Consider the following 19,105-nt stretch of genomic DNA (forward strand, 5'->3'; position numbering starts at 1 on the left):
TTACATCGATAAATTGGGAAAAAGAAACATCGTACAGCGCAACAGGAGCACAGGATGGTGGCAGTAGAAGCTGCTCGTTTTATCTTATTTAACTCCTTTTCCCATGGAATACTGACGCGCGTACTTTTCGTATGTATTTATTTTATGAATCAATTTTTGCTTCATTTCCACACATGCGCGAAAGACGCCTGAAGAAGTGTACTGCCGCTTATTGAGCGACACTTACACAATGAATGAACCTGCCAGAGGAGAGTGAGCTGTGCGTGTCAGATGAACATTCCCGTTGCGTTAACGAAACGTGAACGCTCTCCTCTCATTGTGCCGGGAGTGGACGATAGCAAGTGTTCCACCACTCATTCGCATTCGTATGGGTGTGCGTGTGTGTATACGTACACGAAAGAAGCCGCTGTCAGATGGACTTTCGACGATAAATGTTTGCAGATTAAGCGTGAAGGAGTTTTGGAATCTAATTTTTGTTTTCTACAGCACCTTCTAGGTTCACAGTTTTAGCTACCTGCTATAATTTTAGTTTTCTTACCTTCCCAAAATTTCCAGCAACTCGCCGACGCCATTGAAATGTTCCGTTTCGTATATAAAACGTAGGAATATATTATTAATTTGCTTACGAATAAACGCACGTAATCCTAGAAATTTTCCATATATACGATGCAGCACAGTTTTTAGAAAGTCACGCTCTCTCGGATCTTCGGAATCGAACAGTTCCAATAGCTGAAAAAAACGGAATGTGAGCTAATTGCCTCGACGCCTGTGCTCTTAGTGCCTCGTCGCGATTTGGCGACCTACTGACCTGTAGTACAAACTTCTGGTCGATCACTTTCTTTCCGAACGTCGCTTGGAAGTCGGCTGATTCGAGAAACCGAAGAAATACTTCGTACACTAGCTGCAGATGGGGCCAGGAAGCTTCTAAGGTGGGATCGTCCTCCTCCGGATCAAAGTCAGGATTTTCGCTGGGCGGCAGGGTACGAAATAAATTTACCGATATCTGTGACGAAAAAAAAAACAAATACAGCGGAAAATCAATGTTAATGTTTCCATTCTGGTCACGCACCGGGGACGCATCCCGGGGTCCTTTTAGTTACCATTTTGATAATCTCCGGATAGACATTTTCCGTCAGTACGCCACGGCCGTGTGTGATGTAGGCTGAAAGATCGTTTAGGGCTGCTCGCTTGATTTCCTTTCCCTTCAGGTCCGAGAGGGGATCCATAAAATCGAACGACACGCAGCATTGTCGTAGCTTGCGAATGAACAGCTCCTCCTGTTCTAAGCTGGAACAATCAACTGAAAAGAACGATAAGAGCAAAGCAACGCATGAATGTGCATGATTCAAACATATAGCTGCATCCGGGAATGCTTTGTTGTCCCGAAAGGGGAGGTTTTTTTCCAGTGCCTACCTTTGAGTGGGGGTAACTGTTGCAGCTCCACATCCTGTGAATTCCTGTACCGCGATGAGCCCTGAGATTTTTTGCTTTTCTTCTTGAGCGAACGTTTGGCGAACGGATCGATTCGATCTACGAACGTTCCAGACGACATGGTTTGATCGGCAGGATGCAGTTTTGTGCCCTTTCTGTATCAATCTGGTGTAGTATAGTACTAGAGAGGCTCGCCCTCGCTCTAGTTGCTTCTCCTGCCTTATTCGCGCTTTTGTCTCGCTTTCTGGGCACAACAAAATCTGCCACAGAAAGACTAGTCTCTGCTGCGTGTGGAGGGATGGATCTTTATTGTGTCGATGATTCGCCTTGACACCGAGTATTTCACACTGGGCCTTTCTTCGGTTGGGTTCACGACATACGCGCTAGTGAGATATGCGCTTCCCGTTTCGTCTTCACTGTACACGCGGTCTAACACTTTCCGGGCTTTGATGGCGAAACCTTTCAGCGAACAGCTGTCATCGAAAGAAACGGCAGATGCAGATCGATCAGGTTAGAACAGACTTATCATCACCGCTGTGATTATGCACGGTTGCCTCACTACAACACCGACTCGCGACTCGCACATTAGCTGACGGATGCAACAATGATGCTAAGGCTGCCCAAGGCTTCTTCGATTGACTTCGATACACACATACACACTCCAACAGGGCGCAGGGCGAGCGACACGGCGTATCGATCTCCTCCTCGCTTGCGATTAGGAGGATGTGACGAGGAAATGAATGCTGCGTCGGGCTGGGCGAGTTACACACTTTTTTTTCGTGTCGTATTTTTTCCACAGGAAACACCTACATATATCAATGGTTTTCACACACTTGCCACTTGTTGTATGATTTCCTTTTCAGCCCGCGTGCTGTTACGATCTCCGTCGCTTTGTCGGCGCTTTTATGCGACAACGCGTTAACACAAAATCATACCTACTAATACACTAGGGACACTCGTCGGTCAAATCTTGCAGCTCGCAACACGCTGATTAAATCATAGTTTTACTTTTCATAATATTTATATGGCCCTTCGTTATGCAAGGCGAGGGGTGAAAATTAATAGAAGAAAAAGAAAACGATCCAGCTACACTTTTCTCGCGTCTGACTTGGGGTGGTGCCACTCGTTACACTACTAAACTATCCACTAATATTATAAACAGAGCAGAGGCTTTGCTTTTCCTATTATTGCAGTGAGGCGATCCAGTACGCGGATTCACACACAAACCCTCCCCCCACACACACACACACAGGCACACACTCAAGCGCGCAATCACACACAGAGAGACACACACACACACGCTCGATCACTGTGTGTTGTTTCTTACTTTATTTATTTCACTTCAAACTGCAACGATTGCTGCATTCATTTTCATACCCCGTTATCACCTTTAACTGCACGTTGCACTGCAAAAAAGAAAAGAAAACGAAACACATTCGTAACCACAGGCTCGTAAGGAAATAAATCAACTATTTAAACTTCGCTCGATGATAGTCTTTTGCAGGATTTGCATGTCTGTGGGGCATTTTCTACGATTTAATTTTTCACCAACAAAATAGTTCCTCGTTCATTTCCATTGCACATGAATCGTTGTATGCCGGTCAAAATGCTTTGGTGGATTCAAAGGTGTTTTCAATGGACCGGACTTATTAAATGTATCGAGATGTGGGTGCGCGTTTCAAATCTGTAATGACAAAAAAAAACATTGTAATTAGTTAACAGAACCACTCTTTGCATGCTTAATTGTTATTCGGTAATTATGCCAACAAAACCAGCCTGGCTAAGCGCTAGATTAAGAAGACAAATCACAAAGCAACTCAATTGTACATATTATTTCTATGGTTCTTCATTCAAAAACATTGTATTCTATTAACGCTACTGTCTGCCCTTTAGTCTGCAGCTGGTTTTAATTAGTTTTGCACCTTTTTTTCGTTCTGTTTGTTTTGCCACACAACAGCGGCAAGCTGGCAGAAGAGTAGCGGCGCCACTTGATGGAATTTTTCATTAAACTTAGCAATAAACGAGGAACGCATGATAAGTCCTCTGTGCCCGGTGCTGATAAACATACAATATAGCAGATACAACACACCTATGGTCCGTTGTCTTTATTTTACCCTCGCGGCCGCAGCGGTTGGGGCGGCACACGGTGCTCCCCATGATAAGGGTAGCCAGCCAGCCAGCCAGCCAGCCAGTCAGCAAAATTCCACCATTCCTAGGCACACCAAGCCTTATCGGAGGTAGGTGATGTGCTGCTGCGCGTATTTGGAAGGGTAACATACACGTCGCACACACACACACACTTGCACAAGGCAGGGGAATGGCTACTCTGTTCTCCCTTCCTGGTCTGCTCCTATTTGTTTGTTATTGATTTTTTTTCTGCAGCCTTATCAGCACTGCAAATGCTGTTGCTACCGATCCAGAGCTGACACTAGACACTGACACTGTGCCGGGACAGATAGACGGGTAGAGGGTGACGGTAGTATTATCTTCCTCGTTTGCGGGACATGCAGCGGGGAGAGAACGTGTGAATTGTACAAGAAGAAGCAGCTGTGAAAAAGTCCGCGTCAAGATAGCGGAGAAGAGGTTTCACATTGTGCAGGAGGAGGTGTCAAAACCGGGTACATACACAGCCCAAAAAGCCCTTGAGAGCAGAGACACTTCCCTTGTGATGCTCGCTACAACAATCGGTAAAACAAATGTGAAGGAGATAATGGGGGACCGTACAATCCGTGTGGATTGAAAGCGTATCTCGCAACTTGCTGTTCTAACCTTACATAATAATAGCAAGTGGCAGATGTAGGTGCAATTCCTATCACCACTCAGCTGCTCAACAACAATTAGCGACCTCATATGAGAGCGCACCTTCCTTGCGTGAAATCTGCGCAGATGCATCGGGAACACTAAGAACATCAACGTGCACGGTTGGGGATCATCTTTGCGGTGTACACACCTATATAGCTGATAGGAATGGCATAGAAAGTTAAAATGTCATCGGTAACGTATGAACTGACAACACCAAAGGACTTTCGAAGCCGACCGGGCGCAGAATCATCTTGTAAAAGAAAAGCGCATCTCTTTTCTCATCTCTTCTTTCCTGGCTTCTCATCGTTTACTCGCACAAACACACACTCTCTCTATTTCTTTGCCTTGCGTACTTTTCCTTTCAGTAACCAACGTTCTCATGGAATGTGTGTATTTTTTGCCATCTGTCCTTCTCTTCTGGAGTAGAATAAGGACAGAAACAAATACTATACGCACATTGCACAAGTTTCGAACCAGCTGATTTTACGTTTTTACGTCGCAGCAGCATTCAATGGCCATTAGTATTTACGTTGAATTTCAATCAAAGGTAAATGATGATTTGCCCATAATGTAGTTGTGGAGGGCAAAATATTGGGACTTTTTCAAAGGCGTTTGGTCCACTCAAAAGATGCGACAGTTTGTACAAGACTGTACACGGGATTGAATCCCATCCGCGAGCGTACACCTTGCAAAAAAAAAAAAACAATGTGCAAAAAGATGTGTGCAAGCAGTACAATACATCTTGCGGAGGCAGTGTAAAACCGGCATGATCGCGGTAAGTCGTTACGCAAGACAGTCAACGAAATAGTCTAAATATAAAATGCAATTCAGTTTTATATTGTTTTTAAATGTGTTTTGCTTGCCAATTCAAAGCAAAGTTTTTACAATTTTCATAAACAACTAGCTTGATTAAATTATGTAAAGTATTGTGAAGAATGTTCTGTACTAAACACTGCCTCCGAATAACCCATATATCTGCGAAGAAATATTCCGGTTCACATGCAAACCCGCCGGTGATACACACAATGGAACGAACACTAACAAAACTATTGACAAAACACAAGCACTTTTACGAGCTAAAAATAAGTCGAACACAAAATAGCACACGCGTTGTTCTACAGCCGCCCTTTTTGCTCGTGCCTTCTCCTCATATGAACCGCTATCCACTCACTGCCCACCCCCATCATTCCCACCAAAACACGACCTTTGCCAGCGTTTGGAATTTGCAAGCGATAGGAAGCGGCGATCTGCTTTCCGAAATTCTTCCATTAACGATGCCTCTGTACCTGCTACGGGGGCGAGTGTGCTCACGGTACCACAACAATGCATTAGAGAAAGAGGGCGAGGGGGTGGGAAGAATAGTACACTAAATTTGCATTTACATCAATCAACGCGCTATGCCGTCAAATAATCAACAGCAGCAGCGAACCCATCATCATCATCGATAAATGCTCAATGTGATTCTCATGCGTACATTTGGCGGGCGAGTGAGTGCGTGCGGTAAAGCAATTTGTTTGGAGCTTTGCTGTGTTGGACATCGAATGCGACCGCTCCTCCGCTCCATCAGGCTCGGAACTATTTCCAAATTAGACGTTCATTGTTCTTTGCAACACACGACGACGTTTATCTCGCGATTTGATACGAAAAGATGTGATTCACATGGAGCTGCTATGGGGAAAATGGGGATAAAAGGGCGAGAAAATCAATATTAATTAACGCGCTTTTCCCTGCACTGTTGTGGCAACCGCTCCATTCCATTACGAGCATGATCACGTGTGCGTGAGTACGCCCCACGGGAGGTGTAAGTGTGCTCGCATCGATAGACAGCGCTGTCCGATCGCCCCCGCACGACCGACCATGAACTTACACAACACATACATGTAACTACTACTCTTTCCTAAGACAGGCCAGAGGAAATTTAAAAATCACACAGAAACCCAAGCTGCGGGGAAGCAAGCTGCTGCAATGATCGCGATCATGCTCGATACGATACAAACGACCCTGGCCCAGTGTCACCCATGCAGTGGGTATCAGACAGAATTCTCTCTCCGACCGACCTGAAATTTATCATCTAATGCCACACACACACCCTTCGGCGTGGCACGGTGGTGTTAGTGACGATTGCTCGGGCGCCCGAACACATATTATTTGAATATGCATACGCACAACAGAATCCGTCTTCAGTAAACCCCAACGCTAATTGCCGTAAGAAAAAAAAAAATTAAAACACATTCAAAAGCCCTTCTCTAGGCAAGAAACACATCATACAACACCGCCAAATGTCTGGCGGCCGTGCGCGTCGTCCACAAACACCAGCGCAGAGAGATATGCTGCTAAATATAAATGAACCTACGTTACAAAAATAACACAGACCGAGATGCGGATCCGAAGGATAGGAGAGAAGAAGTAGCAGTATAGAGCGAGTGAAGAAGAAGTTAAAAGCAACCAAACAAGCCAAAGGATAACATAACACACAGCAGCGTGACCATGAGCAGACGACGAACAATGCTAAAGAACAACTGTTGGTTTGACTCGCGACAGACGTATTAAGTTTTGTCTTTAAATCGAAAATAAAGGTAATTTTAATAATTTAACATTCGGTCAGTTTATGCGATATCTAAAATGAATCGAGATCATTATAATGCTGTAATATCACTCAGATTAAGGTAATCAATTATTCAACTACTGTAGTCTGAGCCTTTGATTGAAAATGGGGCCTTCACGATTCTAGTCAGATTTTTTATATGGAATTTGGCAGTTGGCGGCTGAAATCATGTCAACACTCCATACAAAACCACACACAAAATTAGCCTGCGATTTTCAGTCTAGATTATTTCAGCCTCCAAGCCAGAATTAGATTCGAGTACCTGGTCGAAAAATGTCAAAACATGGCCGTGTTTTCATTTAACCCATGGTGCATTAAAGAGATCAGGTGGTGGAATCCACAATCAAAGTGTATGTATAGACCAGGTGGTCTCATAGCCTGTCTTTTAACACCAAATTTGAACGTCACTTTTGACAGGACGGGTGCAAACAGCTGAGAGGCTGGCGGAAACGGAAAGGGGCCCAATATTGGTTTTATGAACTAGGTTGTCCGATGTCTTTCCTCACGTGATCAACATACTGGGAAGTTAAAAGTGCAGAGTGTAAGATATAAACCATTAGATAGATTGTAGGCTTTCTACCCATCTATGATGTTCCACAATCACTGTGCTATCAAGCTGGTTGAACTCCTCTTGAAATCGTGCGGCACACGATCATTAGGTATTATCAGGATTGTTAAGATTCGTGAAGCATATCGCGTTAGTGTCTTCTTGTTGGCGTAAAGGCGAAGTCGCTAAGCAGAACTAATATACAAGCGTACAAAGACTTATGCTTACTTCGTAAATGGATGGTCAATGCCAGCAACAAAAAGACAGGGGTTGATCGCGTACAGGGGGCTTATAGGATTTGCCGCGTCTATCCAATAGAACACCGGGGACCGCGTTCCATATAGTATATTTATTGATTTGTTTATTTGTAGATCACCCATTGGATACTTCAATAGAATCGCATCATACTGAGTTATGAGTGATACCACTGTCGCATCAAACAGATTGATGAACGATGTCATCTTATTGTAGAAGTTACATAATTAGACGTTACTAAAGATTCATAACAACATGTCTAGTTCACTTTCTCAAAGCATTGCCCTAAACAACACCTAATTACAGCATTTGTTTGAGGAAGCTTTCATTGATCTGTTTAGATTTTACGGACTTATCATATCTACATAGTACTCCCACGATAGACGTGAATACTTCCTTAATCCTGTCCCAATAACCTAATAATGTAGTTACACTGTACGGGCGAAGTAAAAACATTGCTCCAGTGATTGCAGTGTCGTTGGCAGAATCTATTATATTTTCTTTTTATGGTTAGGAGCAAAATGCAACGCTACAACCATGCAGGCTACTTACATTTTGTTCCTGTTACACTTAAGTCCAGTTCCTCTTCACTGCCGAGGAAAAGCGGCCAACGGCAGAAAACAACCCCGTCGGATAATTTAACCCGACCGCGCACGCAAGCTTTAGCAGCAGCCGTGTTTGGGGTCGTAGAAACGGCAGGAACGTTAAAATAATTGCCATCCGTTCTTCCAGCCAGCAACACAGCACCACCATCCGGGCTAAAGTTCAAGTGTTGACTTATTTCGGTCGGAATAGCAGGCGCACACTCCAGAGCCCAGAGAAACGGCGAGTCAATTGCACACGATAACAACCTCGCCGCCGCCGTTCGAGAAACTTTCCTCCGCCAGAGGGAGTGTGTGTGTGTACGTCCCCGATGGTAAACAATTTCTGTGCATTTTATAATGCTCTGTTGTGTTTCCTCCCCATTCCAGTTGCCAGTTCCCTCCGGTGGGATCACGAGGATGGAACGGGTTGGTGAATTAAATAATCGTTTTCCACGGAGATTTTCCCTTGGCTAGAGGCTGCGGCGGACGACCGACCCTCACGTTGCTGTGTCGAACTTTAATTTATTTGTTTTCATTTGTTCATTGTTTGTGTTCGTTTCCTACTGGTTTAGCCACACAAATTGGCCACAGAAGCACAAGTTACAAGCAATGTCTTGAGCGATAGGAGCAGAAATTGAATCATTTTTGGATACAAAAACGTAATAGGCAAGATTTATCGTGCAGTTTACAGGGCTAAAACGGGACCACTGCCTACAGTATGGATTCGTATTTCATATTTGATGCATTTGGCTGAATGGACCATTTTCTTGTGCAAGAATCGTCTTGCTGCAAGTCTCCAATGGCAAAAGAAACCTTTAACACGTGTGTGTTTGTGTTTATCTCGTAGGTGCATTTTGTCTACAACCTTTCCTCGCACACCTTTGCCCTTCAACGAACAAACTGTGTCACCTACCAAAGAAGTGGCAGGCAGCTCCATTCTGTGGGCTATGGAGGCAACTTTACAAACAAACACACGATGCCACCTCCACACTTTACGTGACCGTAGCTAGTAGTTGACACGCTTATTAGCCTCGACCATTGCAGGGGAGCGGGCGTATACCATATCTGGGGTGTAGGAATGGAGGATCTTCCACACTCAACCTACAGATGTGAGCATTACGTTTGGCAAAAGCACAAACATCTGGAAAGAATATTTCGTTGCAATATTTCGCTTTTCATCAATCTAGCTGTATGTATTTTGTACGCCAATCGTTTACAGACATATGTGTGCGGATTGTTTTTGTCCAATACTTTCAAATGCTTCTCTCTTCGACTACGATGCAGAAGGTCAAGGAAGTTGTCCCACAGCTGAACAAAACAGTACAGAAATCCCACAGAAGTTCTAATAATTCACCCATTGTGGTAAAGGAACGACAGCTCAGGTAAACTTCAATTTCTGTGGACCAGAGGATGGTGGCAAAGACTAGAGACGATGCTCGTTCCGCGTGAATGACCACCTGTGTGACAAAACCAGGGGTAACTAATTAATTTGCATCCACACGTGTGTTTTGTATCGCTTTTGTTACACCTTCTCGCTTCGTGTGCAACTAGCACTGCCCACCACCCCTGCAACGTTGGTGCATGATGCACAAGGCAAGCAAGTTTAGCATTGTTTTACTTCAAAACAACTACATACACACTCACAATGAGGAGGTATGGCATAATTAGAATAAACATATGGCACACCTTTAGAACGGAAGTTGCGCTGTGCTGGTGGGCGGGTGGGTGGGGGAGGCACTCAACGATTTGCTTTTCATCTGCATTGTTTATAACAAGGAGGCACCACTCAGAAGTTACTGTTTGTACTACGTCATTCGTGTTCGTCACATGAAAATGTAACGCCGTAGGTAGTGGAAGAGGAGCAAACGCAAAGAAAAACGATAAAACGGTGAGGAAAATCACGCAGAACATTTGTTCCTAGAATGATATGTGTGCATGGGAAATAGTTTTCACTCAAGACAGTTTTAGCTGACCTATATAAAAAGTGGCAAAGGTCAACAGAACACTGGGTTTCATTATTTCGACTTATAATCTTATGGCGTGCAAAACAATGATTGCAACACTATTTAACTACAATCGCAACATCAGACAGGGTAGAACGTATACCAGAAAAATGCGCACATCAAAGCATAATCAATAAGTCGGCTGTTAATAAACCAAACTCTAGCAATACACGATAGCAAATATTTGTTCTTTTCAATCTCGGAAATATTCATTTATTGGAAAGAAAATGGAAATGAAAAAAAATGAAACAAAAATTAGACGTTAAGGCCCATGCTTGCATCTATGCAATCATTGGTAACGTCCACTTGGTCGTGTGTGTGTGTGCAGATGGCATTAATAGACACCTGACTGCGGCCGTACTTCTCGACACGTTTACATATGACACATCGGTCGCATGATGAGATACGCTATCTCTTAGGAGTACTCTCCCGGTAAGAAGTGTAACACAAATAATCACAAACATACCACTGTCGTGCTTATGGGAATGTCTGGTCACAACACTGTCACGTATCTGGGTGTTGCAGCTTTGTGTGATACAAGAGACACGCGAGGAGCTCGTCTTATGTAATGCAAATCCGTCAAAACATCATTTTACAGATCGTTTCCACACCACCGTTGTTCTTATCGGACACGCTCTGTTGATAGAAAATCAGCAACACGGGATAAAATAGTTGTTGAACAAATCACCAGTTCTGAAAAGGCCTAACTGCAGAGCATCCTTGTCATTGTTTTGTTGGTATACTCATCAATATAGTTTGGAAACACAGGCCTTTCTAGCAATTCTATCTGCAAGAATAGACTAGAGTATTCTTATACTAATCTTTGACTTGATGATGAAAGCTGAAAGAAAGCTGAATCATATCGAAGCTGATCTTATGAACAGAATTCAATGCATCTACTTCAACGGGTTATTTCATTCAACTAGACAACATATACCGTAGAGAGAAAGAGGTAAGCGAGCTAGTCGTACATTGAGATTGAAGCAGAAGTGAAACGGAGAGCGCACAATGATCCTTGCACCACACTAACCTACTCATGCTGTCAAAATGAATCTAAAGAACCACTTTGCGCGTAGGAGGACCTTGAACGGTGTGTGCGGTAGTGGTTCCATTTCTAGAGATTCGATGGTTTCTACTCACCTCTCTAACCCATTCACCTATTCTACTACCCTCTGTGACTAAGAGAAATGGTGAGAACCAAACGATTTTTAAAGGCAGCTTCGCTGAACCGGAAATTGGGTTGGATCCGTTCTATTTGTTTTTTTCTTCTTCTTTATTATCATACACACACACACTCACACACACACACACACACACACACACACACGGAACAAGTAGAACAATAGTGGTTGTGGAGTTCATTTCATTTCCTTCTATTACTCCGCTAGCTGTCAAAGTGTGGGATCTCACGACATTGTGACACCCTTAGCCCCCCCACTTTCCCTCCCATCCCCTTGCGGAGAGTGCTCATCTATTGATTGGCGGACGGAGAGTGTGACCGTGTGGCTAAAGTCAGCGGACGAAAGGTGGGCGCTGGTGTGCGTTTGCGTATTTGTGTGACAACACACACACACAGGCGCGCCCGCGTGCACATAAACACACACACACAAACACACACTATCACGGTCGCAATCATTTGACAGATGCCATCTTCACTGAGGTTTGCAAATAAATTCGCAAAGCTTTGCTACCATCGTACAACTACTAGGCTGCTTGGACTCGCGGAGAAATACCTGGAAGCAAATCTTAACCCCTTGTTGTACAGCAAAATACAGCAGGAAACTTGCAACCAACCAATTCAAGAGAGAACTGAAAGATGCTGTGTATCCTTACAACACACGCAAACAAACACACATCCGTTAGCAAATGCAACAACTACTAGGAAACGGACCAATGCAATCGGCTTCACACTCATACTACACACTCAACCCCACTGCACAGTACACGGAATTCACTGAACCAGACCTTTTCTTCTATGCTTTACTCGGACGACCTAATTGTCCTTTCGCCGTACCAAGAAGGACAAAACATGGACGAAAAAGAGTGGGATGAAAAAAAACACACGATGAGTGCGAAGAACTAGTCGATGGGGTTGGTACAGTTAGTGGGTGTTGATGCTGTGCTGGTGGAGTCAACCGAACACACGGCGGAGTGTGCTAGTAGTAGTAGTACTGCTACTACTACTACGTCCCAACGTCTCAACGCACGCACACAAACACACTTGGGTACATTTTCCACTCCGCTGCCCTAATGGCAGCACTTCTTACGTTTACGATGGGTCACACTTTTCTTAAACTTATTGGTCTTCTGCTGCCCGGTGGGACCGACCGATGCATATCATACGGATATCCCGGGAGGTGCGAAGAAGTTGCACGTAACCATATTACTACATTCACTAGCATGACCTCCTCCTTGCCATACCTTGATACCAACGCCACCGATACGAGGGTTGCAGATAATCTTGTTAAGTGAAATAGGACGCACCGTGTGCTGCTGGTGGTGCTGCCTTTTCCTGTTCCTTCTGTTCACTTTGCAGAGGACACAAACAGGGGGTTGTTGTGCTGCAGCATACACACACCCGTGGTTAGTGTCGTGACCCACGTCCACCACACGGGTTACTCCCGTCTTACCGTCGTAAGGCACAAGGCCATCCCGTGCAAACAAATGGCAATGCAAAAATCTGATAAAACGAACCGATACCTCATATCATACATATACACACACACACATACACACATCACATGCATGAGAGCTTGTACGTTGTTTTCACTGCTATGCACTTTTTCTTCGGCTGGCGGCGACTTTTTTTTCACCCCAAATGGACACTATATTGTAAGCCCCATCAGCAAAAAGAAACGATTGAGAAAATGCGGCGACCGTGCAAGCAAAAGCAAGTTGTGTCACACGACCGGTTTTGTTCAGCGCACAAAACGGCGAGCAAACGGCAAATCCTATTATCGAGCCAAACGACGAACGCATACTAGAGCACGTAGGTGTGCGCGCCTGTGTGTCTGTGCGTGTATGTATGTGTGTGTGAGTAAACGCAAGGCAGCCCAATAATAATAAAACACATCCCAAAAGGGTGTAAGAAGTTAGCACGGCACTGTTTTGGGCGCCCAGGAAAAAGTTGGTGCTGGGTGGTGGGGGGGGAGGACGGAAGGTGGTTAAAGGGAGGATTTTCTTAGCAGTTTGCTGAGTTCTGCCAGTGACACACATACACAACTTTGAACGGATTGAATGGCAATCGCCTCATTTCCAGCGCACGCAAGAGACATCGGGAACGTTGGACGCGATTAAAATGGACAGTTTGGTGCGCGACAAGAAACAGAAGCCAGCAGGGCCCGCGCGACGGCTGCACCAGGTCACACTAACCCAGGGCCTTTCTCGGCTCAAAAATAATATGTAAATAAAAATCAAAATGGCGGAGCGAATTGAGCTCCGGCGAAAGAGAAAGGCACTCAGGGGCCCCATACACCACTCACTCGGCCCAAAGCATCACGTTCCTACACGGAGGCGAGCGTGCGAGCGGCTGCTAGTGCTGCTGCTGGGCCGTAGTCGTGTGTTGGTGGTGATACATTCCGCCGTGTGTTTTTATCTGCTTCCTTCGCTTCGTACCCGTCACGATGTGAGTGCTTTGTTGACAGCTCTGCTCGCCACACACTCTCGTGCGTTTGGGGGGAGGCCCACACAAACACACGTACACTCACATACACGCACACGGTGGTGGTGTGTGCGCGCTGCTGTGTTCGCGTACCCCCAGACGGCAATGGCGAAGGGCAACGGCGTGTGGACATAACACCACTAAGGAGCACACCCGTACCCGTAAACACCAGCACCAAGTGAAAGAACAGGAGAGGTTGGATATATCGAATAGAAATAGCTGTTAGTAGGACCAAATTGGTTTAAATCTCCCAATGGCGCATCTCACTCACTCGGGCACAGCCGCCCGCCAATCGAAACGGAACACTTCCTCTACCCAATTAACACAACCGACTGGGAGGCAATGTATTTTGAAGGAAAAATCAATAAGAAATCACCAGACAACAGTTTAACTTGTTGTGTTGTGTGTGTCCCCACCGGCGAACCACCCAATCAAAGCCGTCCGCTGCGATCCTCCTTGGCACTTCCTTTCCGCAGTGCACTGCAAACGATCAACGGTTTTATTCAATTTGCGTGCGTCATTGAGCAGCAGCAGCACCAAAAGAACCACGAGACGTCGAACGCGCGCGCGCTTTCGCGATCACTGCTCCACCTCTTCTTTCCCCTCCGTCTGGCTACCCTCTTCCCATTGATTTATCTGTTTCGCCATTGTAAGCTTCACGGGTAGAGCAGGGTGTGGTATTCACACAATCAATTTACGTATGCCTCTGTGGCCATTCGACAGAACAGACGGGGAACGACGGCCATCGGTTGAATGGAATGGAATGGGGCGCACATGCACATATGTTGTCGATATTGTGCTGATTCTCTTCTACCTTAACCATCGGTGCCATCATCATCATCAACATGTCCACCCCCCCCCCCCCCCCCCCCTGCGGCACTTGTCACTGGATTGCACACGGTGTGTCTCGCCGCCAAATGAAAACAATAACAACCAACAAGTGCACACCGAACGAGGGGTAGGAGTCATTACACAGTTTGCTCGATTGTTGTGCGTCTTTCGCGGAGAGGTTATGTTTCTTAGTATGCCGGGATTTCTCCAACCGTTGGTGTGTATTGTTAGGCGCGGGTTTAGCATCTTTTATTGGACCCAATGCCCCAAAGTTACGGTCTAATTATGAACTTGAGGAGATCATCCCCCCGGGTGAGCCTTTTCCCTTTATGGTGTCCCCCCTTGCCAGTGGACTAATTTGGAGTGTTGGTGCGTATTTGGCATTGCCCATAAGAAAGATTCAAAACACATTTGCTCCTCTTCGCAAACCCATCACCCAACACTTTATGCCAATTTCATTCACACAATATCAGGAAGGGCCATATTCCAGTGTTCATAGCGAAAAAAACAGTGCCGCATGGAAAGCCTCCTGAAGACGCCCGTCCGAGATGGCTTGTGGTACCGACCGACCGGCCAGCAGGAAGCAACAAAGGTGGGATTAAAAACACAGTAAAATTAACGACCCATAACGTCACGTTTCGGACTGGCTGCCGCTGTTACTGCTGCCCCTTCGCCAAAGTGATGCGCACAACGAACGGCGCAAAGCGCTTTCTCTGCTGTAAAAAGAAAATTTATATATCCACCATCCCCGGCCCGGTCAGGGACCCGCCAGCCCGCCCGCCCTCGCACCCGACACGCCACATAAGTATCTCTCCTTCTCGCTGAGCTTAACGAGCTTTATCTAATTTCTATGCTGTTGCTTGCTACTCGACCAGCTTGGCAAACGTTTGCTTTACGAGCGGGAGAGAGAGAGAGAGAGAGACAAATTGTCGACTATGCTGATTTTGCCAACTGTGCCTATATATATTTTTGTTGCATTTTCATTCACTCACTGTACAATAACACCAGTGTAACTCACCTTTGCTTTTTGATATTGGAAGCATTCTTCAACGAGGGCCGGAGGATGACCTGATGCTCGGTTTGGTTGATATTTTTGATTTCTGTCCCGGCATTTAATATCCTTCGCCAATGTATCCACCAGCGTTCTCACCCACCACAGCAAGCGTCGTTATCCTTGGGTCGTTAGTTTGTGTTCGCTTCTTCGCACGGCCCGTTTTGAGGTTAGAATTTATTGGGCAACCGTTGATCGCACGTCGATCGTCCGGCACAAATCCTTCTTTGCCGTCATCTCTTTGCTACTTTACCAATTCACACACACACAGATACACACACCCATACACGCACACACTCTCGCTGGCGCACGCACGCACACACTCTCTTTCTCTTCCGTTTGTGTGAGCGCTCTCGCATTCAATTTTGAGCTCACCCACTCACACACACGCACATTCAGGTACAACGAATTTCTTCTTCTCCGATTTCGTAAGATCTTTGAATAGCCCTTACACACACACTCACACACTACGGTTCTGCTTTCCTAGTAACGAACTACTCTTTCCATCCTCAGGCACGCTCGCAAACGCAATGTAACCATTGATCAAGGTAACGGCAGTTTGCTTGAAAACCATTCGCAATTAAAACTATCCGTAAGAAAGGATTCATTCATTCTGCTGCTGACTTTACCTATACATGGGCTACCCTGCATTTGTGTGGTCCAGATTTGCCGTTTGCTTCTTCATCTGATGGTGTGTGTGTGTGATGGTGAACGATTGGATAAGTACGATACACACGAGCGAAGAAGAAGCAGAACTGCTCCGGCCAACCACTCAACTGCTAGGAAGAGAGAAAGAGCGAGAGAGTGAGAAAGAGAGCGAGAGAAAAAGAGCAAGAAAAAAAGATGGCGCACGAGAACCTTCACGCATACACACACACATGCACCAGTGCGGTTGCCCTTCTTCCTTGACTCATTCTTGTGCTCACGTCTTTTTGCACTCTTCCCTCTCTGTTTCGCTGCCTATCGCTCCGTTTTGCTCTCGCTACTTCACATCGCTCCTTCAAGTTATGCTCAGCAACCACCTATGAAGGTATTTTTTCACGAACAATTCTTTTCTACCAGTTTCCGGAAACAGCGAGCTCCCCCCCACCACCCACCAAACCGACCGACACCAGCCAGCAGCAACATCATGCCCATCCGCGGAAAATTCTGCACCGTCGACAGGTTCACGCGACGGATTCGCTCGCTTTCGACTGTGAAATCTGTGCAAACCGGTTCTGGGTTCGATGGCAGAACCAGCAAAAGAAGTAACCCCCCTCCGTTGCAGTCACGAAAGAAAAATCCATCCGCACACACAGATGCTACGGCATAAGTTACTAATTAACGGTGCTTCTGCCTCTGCTGCTGCTGCGTGCTGCCGTTTTCGACTAATCGATAAGGTTCGTCCACCCCGCACGGCAATTCTCACTGGCACGGCGCTTACCAGGCGCACACCTCAATGGCGGAACATCCTTTTTCACCTCTGCGGGGCACAAATTAGCGCAACACGACTTTTCTTCACACATTTCCGGCGGCCGTCGTCGCCGTCGTCATCGTCATCACTCAAGGCGCAGTAGGCCGTTTTTCATTCCGTGCACACACACACATATATATACATATGTACACATATACGCATACCCACGCATGGGGTTCGGGAGGAGCTACGCCGTTGCTTTTTTTTTGTTCGGTCCTGTGCTGTTCTGCTGGTGCGTCTGGTTTAATCTAAATCCGTGAAGCCAATCCTTACACTCGGGTGCAGCAGAATCACGCACGATCCTTTCACGCAAACCGTGCACTGTTCGCGAAAACCCTGACACTTTTTCAATGGGGCGACGCGATGGCGTACTTCCGAACCGACGTCGACTACACACAGAAAAAAACGGAGGACAGAGGAAAAATGCGTGAGTCATTAGGGTGCCTTTGCACAGCGCGAACTGGTGCGCGACGAACCGAGCGAACTGTCAAATGCCACTGCGTATCAAGGTGTTTGTAGCACTGATGGAGGAGAATCGTTGACCATTTGCACACATTTGGTGAAGAAATAAGATTTTGTTTGGGAGTGCATTTTGGTTTCGTTCAAAGATTTGAGTAATTATGCGGGGAATGATACCGTCTAAAATATAGAGCAAAAATTTTACTCCAGAAAATGAAGCTCATGGGAAATAAAACAACAACAAAAGTTGAAAATAGATATAAAAAAATGAAACAAAATTAGACGAAAAAAGAGTTGACAATAGATATAAAAGCAGTTAAAATACGGCCGAAGCTATTATTACATGTGAATTTAAATTAAATTAAAAAATATTACAGCTGCATAACATCATCTAAAAATACAATATGGTTCTATAAAATACAAGAAGAAATCTTTTGACAGCAATAGAATGTGAACCAATTGTTGCTATTCTTAGCCAACCCCCAAGCGCCACAGATTAAGCTTAATCGACTGGAAAATCGAATATCGATAGAAAAAAACGAAAGCTCCATAGTTTTATTCAGCCGTACCGGTAAACTCGTTCGTTCCTGGGAACGTTCGCCGCGACGCTCATTTTCACTCATTTCATAGCCCTCTAGATCAAAATTTAGAAAACCGTATAGATTTTGTACTGGCCAACCTGTGGTACAACCCTGTCCACTCATGAGCGACGAATGTTTCTCGACGAACGAGTTCGCCGGTACGGCTGATAGCCTTATAATTTTTTGAGCAAAAATCTATATGAATGGTCGTGTGGGTCAGATACGTGGGTATCAACATCAACGACCATTACTCGAATCACACTTACTTCAGTGCTGGTAGTTTACATTGGAGTATAGTATTTAAGCAATCGTATCGCCGTTCTAGTTCTAGCGATGCATAATTTCAATACGAAACCATACAACAGCCCATATAACCAAGATACCGAAAACGCCACCAATTTCTTGTACTAAAAATCCTGTTCCATCAAACAAAACTAAAAAACTATCAGTTTGGTGGGTTAAGTCACATGACCACAGAAGCAGCCACTTCCCAAGTGCCACAGATTAAGCTTAAACGACTCGAAAATTGAATATCCATAGAAAAAAAATGAAAGCTCCACAGCTTCATTGGTTTGATCCAAAGTGGGTTTATTATACAGGTGGGCTTATCCCGAACAAATTGACAGCCGTACTGTAGAAAAATGAAAACGAAATGACAGGAGGGGATTCGATCATTTGTTGATGTATGCGTGTGAACTCCAATGGCTATTTTGGATGATGTGTCGTAGTGTGGGTGAAAAACTACGTATCACAATCGAATCCCCTCCTGTCATTCGTTCGTCCAATATGGCCTTCCCGCCAAACCTATAAGCCCACCTAGTCCCTATACCCACTTTGGGTTT

General features: G+C 45.3%; 1 protein-coding gene across 8 annotated transcripts in view; it reads right to left on the reverse strand.

The window, feature by feature from the left end:
- LOC120952132 (serine/threonine-protein phosphatase 2A 56 kDa regulatory subunit epsilon isoform) overlaps positions 1-17,658 on the reverse strand; it is a 24,204-nt gene extending 6,546 nt beyond the window's left edge. The window contains exons 1-6 of one of the 8 annotated variants that reach the window (XM_040371300.2): positions 17,497-17,658; positions 2,820-2,837; positions 1,414-1,904; positions 1,101-1,300; positions 809-1,003; positions 539-729 (exon numbers count right to left, since the gene is read on the reverse strand). In XM_040371300.2, coding sequence (XP_040227234.1) covers positions 539-729; positions 809-1,003; positions 1,101-1,300; positions 1,414-1,552 — 725 coding nt within the window. In that variant the 5' untranslated portion in view covers positions 1,553-1,904; positions 2,820-2,837; positions 17,497-17,658. The other 7 variants (XM_049606005.1, XM_040371297.2, XM_040371299.2 and 4 more) reach the window with 7 other exon arrangements.
- Positions 17,659-19,105: the final 1,447 nt, after the last annotated feature.

Source organism: Anopheles coluzzii, chromosome 2 (assembly GCF_943734685.1).
Source record: "Anopheles coluzzii chromosome 2, AcolN3, whole genome shotgun sequence".
Lineage (NCBI taxonomy): Eukaryota > Metazoa > Arthropoda > Insecta > Diptera > Culicidae > Anopheles > Anopheles coluzzii.